The sequence below is a fragment of the Anarrhichthys ocellatus genome, unplaced genomic scaffold (genome assembly GCF_004355925.1).
Source record: "Anarrhichthys ocellatus isolate YVR2014 unplaced genomic scaffold, GSC_Weel_1.0 scaffold722, whole genome shotgun sequence".
NCBI lineage: Eukaryota > Metazoa > Chordata > Actinopteri > Perciformes > Anarhichadidae > Anarrhichthys > Anarrhichthys ocellatus.
Window position 1 is genome coordinate 3,340 of NW_022280696.1, and position 7,630 is coordinate 10,969.

Here is a 7,630-nt window from a genome sequence, read left to right on the forward strand (position 1 = left end):
TCTGTCAGAGCCAATCAGAGAGCAGGGGAGGTGAACAGGTGAAAACTCAGCACAGATACACGGGATCAGGTCAAGAACCCTACACCAGAACCCTGGATCAGAAGACGCTTCAGCTCGGTTTTGTCACGGCCCCCCCTCTGTGAACAGACTGCTTGGGGGGGGGGCTTCAATCGGCCTTTCGTTTCATCACTTCTAGTGTGTAGTATTACTATCAGAGTACTTCTTAAATCTCTGGTCGAACAAAGGAACCAAACCTGTAAGTTTGTTCACTAAATATATTGCTAACGTCATAAACACATTCTGGTCGCCATCTTGACTAAATGTTCCCGCCACACAGACACTACCGTCTTCAGTTCTTTGTCCGTTTGTTGAATCACTTCTTACCGTTAACGGATCCATCGAAGCCGGTCGGAGCCTTGAGTTAGCCGCCGCAGCTAACGTTAGCTAACGTTAGCTGGTTAACGCATCACATTCACAGTTATCTTTAGTAGTCAGTGAAAGCACACCGACACCAGACAGACCATAACGTTCACATTGCCCGATCATCGCCGCTGCTCTTCGGCGGTAGCGCCGTCTGCTCTCCGGCCAACTTCACGCTCTCAAACCTTCCTGTAGTAAAAAAAAACAGCGCCATGGTATCTTTATACGATCCAGCAACCAATCACAGAGTGGATCAGAGCCATGGTGCGGCATGACCCGCCCTACTCTTTTTCTGATTGGGTCACCCTGACACAACCCTAACCGTGCCCGAACGAACCAATCCAACCAACGAAGGCAACGAGTATTAGCCAATCAGAGGGAAAGTAGGGCGGGTCGTGCTGTTTGGACCAATTGTAATCCAGCTCCTACTGACATATTTACGACGCTGGGAAAAGACATTGAAGGCATCACCAACCGTTATTAAAAAAAACAAAAACGGTCGCTTTATGAAGTTTTCACCCGTTTTATTTTAAGTTTGTTTTTATGACAAAGTGGAGACAAGCAGGAGAAGAAGGAGGTGTGAAGATAAAGAGAAGAAGGAGGTGTGAAGATAAAGAGAAGAAGGAGGTGTGAAGATAAAGATAATAAGAAGGTGTGAAGATAAAGATGGACGCCAGAGACGAGCGATTGGATCCCGTCCGGAGCTTCACCCTCACCAGCTTCAGGTTGGAGGAGGAAAGATGGCGGCGGTTTGTCTCTGAGGAGGAAAACCAGGTGATCTTCAGCAGCTTCTTCAACACTCCGGACTACAAGAACCTGTTCCTCTGTCGGGACCCTGAAGATGGAGGACTCTCCATCGGCTTGGACCCCCCTCAAAATGTCCAAACTAAAGTGGTCTGCGTCTCCAGAGCAGGTCGAGAAGTCATCACGAGAGAAAATGTCCAAAAGATTTTAGTAATCCAAGAAGTTGAGGGAGAAGACGCCAAGAGCTTCATCATTGCTGTCTCTGAGGAGGTGAGACAGCTAGCTAAGCTAAGGCTAATTATAGCTAAGGATAACATTTAGACTAACTGGGCGACCGTGGCTCATTGGCATGAGCAAGACACTGAACCCCCGGCTCGCCGGGCGCCTGTCATTGGCAGCCCACTGCCATATATATATACTCCTATATACAGGGATGGGTCAAATGCAGAAGTCAAATTTTGTGTATATGACAATAAAAAGGGTTTCTATTTCTACTCTATTCTAAGGCTAATTCAAGCTATGGCTAACATTTAGACCACACGTGTCAAACTCAAGGCCCGCCACGTCATTTTATGTGGCCCGCGAATCCACCAGCAAAAAAAATATATATATTTTTTTTATTTTGGAAAACAAATAGACTTGAAAATAAAAGTATCCCCATGGTCGAAATTATGAGATAGAAAGTTGAAATTCTGAGATAGCATGTTGAAATTATGAGATAGCATGTTGAAATTATGAGATAGCATGTTGTCTGTGTACCGACATTAAAACTATCACAACAGGTGGACAGGAGAGGGAACAGCCTGTAAAGAGGTTTTCCATCAAGTGATTGAGTTGAAAAAGATCGACAAATAATCCCAAAATGTCCACGAAGAGAAGAATTGATGCAGAGGGAAGAAGATGTAATGAAAGATGGGAAAGAGAATACATGTCTGTGCTTCAGGGAGAAAAACGGGTCTGTCTTCTGTGTTATGATGCGTGTCGGTGATGAAGGATACTATTCACGTCGGCATTTTGACACCAAACACGGAGCTAAATTTAGCCTCCAAGAAAAACATCAAATTGTCCAAGAATTAAAAGGCAGAGTGCAATCACAGCAGAATATATTTACAGAAGCTACAGCCCAGTGCATGCTAAAGGTATGTGAGCAGGTGAGCTCCGACCAGATACAGACTTTTACAAATGTCAGTTTGTGAAGAAACACCATCGCAGACCGAGTTCAGGAACTAGCAGCAATCTAACAACACAGCTAGCTCAGAGACGAGATACATCATCTATCAGTGTTTGTAAGAGGCTGAAGGCAGACCTGACTCTGTGAGGAGCTCTTGTAGCTGCCATGCACGGGACGACGGCAGGGACATTAGTGATGCAGAGAGGTGACAACAATAGCTTTGAACAAAGTTAATGTAATAACTTGTGTTTGATATTTGTCTTTGTTATTTTCTTTAATAGTTTGATCTTTGATAGAGTAATGTGGGTTTCTTAACCCTAAATTAAAATGATTTATGTTATAACAACAGAAATGTGCTTAAATATAATTTTACATTTATATAACTGCATGTACAATATTTTTACACTTGAATAAACAATAATCAAAAGCAGAGAGTTATTTAACAATATGTTAGGAGTAGTTACAGTTATACAGTCTTACAGTTACAACCGGCCCTTTGAGGGAAACATGATGCTGATGTGGCCCGGAGTGAAAATGAGTTTGACACCCCTGATTTAGACTAACTGGAAACTAAGGCAAATTTAAGATAAGGCTAGTATGAATATGGCAAATATAAGAGTAAGCTTAACTGGCCAATTCAAGATAAGTCTTAACATTAAAGCTAACTGGAAGCTATGGCTAATTCAAGATGAGCCAACATTAGGGCTAGCTGTGAGCTATGGCTAGTTCAAGATAAGGCCAACTGTTAGCTTAAGCTAAGGCTAACACATTGTCCATGGCAGTTGTTTCCAAACACTGGGTCAGGACCCACAGTTCTCAATCCCTTTGGTTAGAAACCTGCTCTACCTGCAGGACGTCCAGGCTGAAGGTTAAAGGTGTGTCCTCTGCTCTCAGGTGACCTGCCCGTTGCTTATTAACCCAGAGACGAGCAGAAGATGGGCGGTGGGCTTACCCGAGGAGGCTCTGAGGTCCACGGAGCAGCAGAGGAACGAGGCGCTGGTGATGGAGGCTCAGATGGAGGGAGGAACTTTCCTCACTTATCCCGAAGCTCTTCATGAGGACCAGCTTCATGGAAACACCTACACAGATGACACTGAAGAGGGGTAGGACAGACTTCTTCTTCTTCTTCTCCAACACTGAAGCTTCTTCTTCTTCTTCTTGGCCCAATCCCAACGTCCCTCCTAAACCCTCAGACCCTGAACCCTCAAGGACTCACTGAGGTCACCTGGTGAGTGGGTGAGTGTGAGAGACTGTGAGGGCTTGAGATGGTGGAAATATGAACGGGACATATCACCTTACCATAAAAACAACAAAACATATGATGTATAGTTGTGTGTATTTATTGTATATTATTTACTCCCTGATGTGAACGTCTTCAGGCTCTTTCCTCACTAGATGAGGTAACTTCAGATAATCTATTTACTCATTTTTGTCAAAACGGCTTCAATGACAAAATCAAATATTTGATGAATAAATGAATAAATATCTTCTGATTTCATGTTTTAATGTTCCATCTTTAACCCTTAATGTTTCTGAGTACATGTAATACTCCAGGCTGAAAACACTGATTTACCTTTTTGTTACGTCTCCATGCGTCCACTGGTTACCCCGTGTTTAACGTCACATTGCAATGATTTGTGGGTAATTCCCTTATGCTAAGGGTTCACACCAAACGCGTCGCGAATTATTCGCGCGAGTAGATTACATACAAAGTCTATGCACAGACGCGATGAGACTGGCGCGGCGCTAATTTGCGATGGTGCGGCGCGATTGACGCAAATTTGTGGCGCGATTGACGCAAATCCGCGTCAAACGCGTGAGCTGAAATTTTTCAATTTCTGCAAAATATTCGCGTTACGCCCCGGCGCGATAGCCTATCAGCGTTGAGTTGCTCCCCCTGACATCACTGACTTCCTGCCGTTGTTGAATCAGGAAATAAATACTGTAGCCGTCTGTGTTCACCCAGAGCTCTACGATCAAATCGGCATCATTACGTAGTTATTCCGGAGTCCCTTTTTGTCGGTTTATTGCCGTTAAATCACAGCCAAATCAGTTTATTTAGTGTTCATACAGCTGTAGTAAACAACGACGTGTGGCTTGCTAGACACAGTGAATACAGCTCGATAAAATCCATGGAGCTCCTCTGAACAATATTATGAACCAGACATGACGGCGTTTAGTTTCCCGGGATATCTGTGACTTCCACAACACGTACTAAGCAGAAATAGAGGTTCTTTTTTTCATGGTTAATGGCGGACAGTTGAACGGCTTTCAGGGCGATAAGCCCCGCCCCCTCTCCGGCGCGATTCACACATGAACACAAATGGTCCCCGGCGTTTTGACCGGCGTCGCGATGAATTCGCTACGCGTTTGGTGTGAACGCAGCATAAGGGTTCATAAAGGAAACAAAATGTCTGCCAGAGCCTCAAACACTCAATGATTTGACAGACAGAACTAAACCCTCACGGACTTCGCGGGAGTGCGCCTCAAAGTCTGTGAGTCCGTGAGGGAGGGCATTGGGATTGGCCCTGAAGCTTCTTCTTCTTCTTCTTCTTCTTCTGTCCTCTAACAGTAAACCTTCTTCTTCTTTATCTGCTTCTTCTTCTCTCTAACAGGAAGTTGTCACACACTAAGCTGCTCCACTCCTGTGACTCCACCATCACAGAGTGGGTGAAGCTGGTCTCAAACTTCCTGCAGCAGGACTCGTCTCAGCCGGTTCTGGACGGACTGGATCCCCTTCCCTCAGACGAGTTTAACTTCTGGAGGACTAGACTGAAGAACCTGCACCTGATCCAGCAGCAGGTCTACTATTACAGTATTATCTTATGATGTAGTATTCTAATGATATAAAGTGACATAAAGTCCTTCCTCTGGTTCTTGGTCCAGCTGAGGAGCAGCAGAGCCCAGCAGGTGGTCTCTGTGGTGCAGAGAGCAGACAGTGTGTACTGGTCCAGTCTCAGAGACCTGTACTCCGAGGTCCAGGAAGGTGAGACAGGAAGTCTCCATCAATGTGGGACATGAGTCCTCAGAACCAGATCAGTCCTCTGACCCGTCTCTGTTGGTCCCCTCAGGTCTGGATGAGGCCCAGGACCTCACCGTGAACCTGGACCCTGTGCAGGAGAAGCTGGAGCAGCTGGAGCGGATGGACTACCTGCAGGTACCTCATGGACCGGTCCTCCAGGGGTTTACTGTGACATCACCACTGTGTGTGTGTGTGTGTGTGTGTGACATCATCACCACTGTGTGTGTGTGACATCACCACTGTGTGTGTATGTGTGACATCACCACTGTGTGTGTGATTGACAGCTGGGGGACAACATGGCTGCTCTGATGGAGGAGGTGAGACAGGTGTGGATCAGGTCTGAGTTCTACCGTAGACCCTGTAGGGTAGTGGTCCTGCTGCAGGAGATCTGTAACCTGTTCATACAGATGGTAACACACACACACATACAAACACACACACAGACATACAAACACACACACACCAGTTGATTGTGCTCCTCCTTCCTGGTCTACAGAGCAGGAGGTTCCTTAATGAGGAGGAGGTGATGGCTGGTCTGGGATCAGATCCTGGTCCCAGACTGGATGATGTCACACTGGTGATCTGGACCCTTCAGACCCTCAAAGAGGAGTACAGGTGGTGCAGGACCCAGCTGGAGCAGGTACACCTCATGTCTACACCACAGACATGTACATAGAGTCCTGGTCCAGGTCCAGGTTCAGGTCTGAGGATTCTTCTGGTTTCTCTCTGCAGGACGGAGACACTCACAACTGGGACTTCCCTTCAAACTTGGTCTTCTTCAACCTGGACCACTTCCTGTTACACCTGCAGAGCATCCAGGTACACACACACACACACAGACACAGACTCTTCCTATCCTCTCCTCCTCTCCTCTCCTCTCCTCCTACAGGAGGTGTTCAGTGTCAGCCTGAAGCTGCATCAGTTGGACTCTGCGGTCCTGTCTGGTGTTGGAGGCCAGATGTGGACTGATGTGGTTCAGCAGGTGTATCAGGACTTCCTGGGTCATGTGAAGGTTCTGTGTGACTCCACCTGTGACCCCACCGACCCTGAAGACCAGGTGACGGTCATGTGATGTGTGTGAGGAGCTTCCTGTTGGATCCTGAGCTGTGTGTAAGTCCTCCTCCTCTTCCTCCTCCTCTTCCTCTCAGAGCTTCCAGCTGCACCTGAACCACTTCTGGGTTCAGGTCTCAGACCTAGAGAGACGGCTGGTGTCGGTCCTCAGCAGAGCCTTTGAGGACTGCTGCGCCTCCTCCTCTGGAGCAAAGGTACCCTCTAACTCTAACACAGTACTGATCTGATCTGGTCTGGTCCGGTGTGGTCTGATCCGGTACGATCTGGTCAGGTCTGATCTGAACTGGTCTGATCCCGTCTGGTCCGGTCCGGCCTGATCTGGTCCGGTCTGATCTGTTCTGTTCCGTTCCGATCTGATCCGGTCTAGTCCGGCCCGATCTGGTCTGATCTGGTCTATTCTGATCCGGTCTGATCTGCTTTGTTTCAGCTGGTGAAGATGTTCGGGTTCCTCCTGGACCGTCCTCTGATCCAGGATCAGCTGCGTCCTCACCTGACCCGGCTGGAGGAGCTGGTCCTGGAAGAGCTGGATCAGACCGAGCTGCTGTTCTACAGTCAGAGAGAGGAACCGAACGCATTCAGCAGGGTCACTCCGTCTGCTGCAGCCGGACTCTGCTGGACTCAACAGCTCAGACTGAGAGCTGAAAACTCTCTGGACCACTACAGGACGCTTCAACAGCTGTAAGAGGACCACTGAAACCAGGACCTGGACTCAGTCTCTGTGTTGTGTTCAGGGACCTGGACTCAGTCTCTGTGTTGCGTTCAGGGACCTGGACTCAGTCTCTGTGTTGCGTTCAGGGACCTGGACTCAGTCTCTGTGTTGCGATCAGGGACCTGGACTCAGTCTCTGTGTTGCGATCAGGGACCTGGACTCAGTCTCTGTGTTGCGTTCAGGGACCTGGACTCGGGTGCCTCCCAGCTGATCCTGCAGAGGTTCCAGCAGATCGTGGACCTCCTGCAGGACTTCACAGACCGAGGGAGGTCCAGCTGGAGTTGTCTGCTGGACTCCGACTGTGAATTCATCCTGAAACAACCTCTGATACAGAACAACCAGCAAGGCATGCTGGGAGTTAACTGCAGCCACAAGGTCAGTCACAAGAAAACCCAACAAGAGGCCGTGTGATTGGCTGAAGCTCGTCACACTTTACCTGGTTTAACTGTGTGTGTGTGTGTGTGTGTGTGTGTGTGTGTGTGTGTGTGTGTGT

At 47.7% G+C, this 7,630-nt stretch overlaps 1 protein-coding gene across 3 annotated transcripts; it reads left to right on the forward strand.

Moving 5' to 3' along the window:
* The first annotated feature begins 1,010 nt into the window (after nt 1–1,010).
* LOC116376934 (dynein heavy chain 17, axonemal-like) lies at nt 1,011–7,585 on the forward strand. Of its 3 annotated transcripts, none has more exons than XM_031838439.1 (12): nt 1,011–1,434; nt 3,230–3,438; nt 4,951–5,137; nt 5,222–5,321; nt 5,407–5,492; nt 5,642–5,767; nt 5,854–5,997; nt 6,090–6,176; nt 6,247–6,414; nt 6,506–6,622; nt 6,856–7,106; nt 7,320–7,585. In XM_031838439.1, the coding sequence occupies exons 1-12, from the start codon at nt 1,087–1,089 to the stop codon at nt 7,546–7,548; spliced, it is 2,052 nt and encodes a 683-aa protein (XP_031694299.1). In that variant the 5' UTR covers nt 1,011–1,086; the 3' UTR covers nt 7,549–7,585. The 3 variants fall into 3 exon arrangements, with proteins under 3 accessions (XP_031694299.1, XP_031694301.1, XP_031694300.1); XM_031838441.1 differs by having other exon boundaries at nt 6,856–7,159; nt 7,192–7,412; XM_031838440.1 differs by lacking the exon at nt 6,247–6,414.
* Nucleotides 7,586–7,630: the final 45 nt, after the last annotated feature.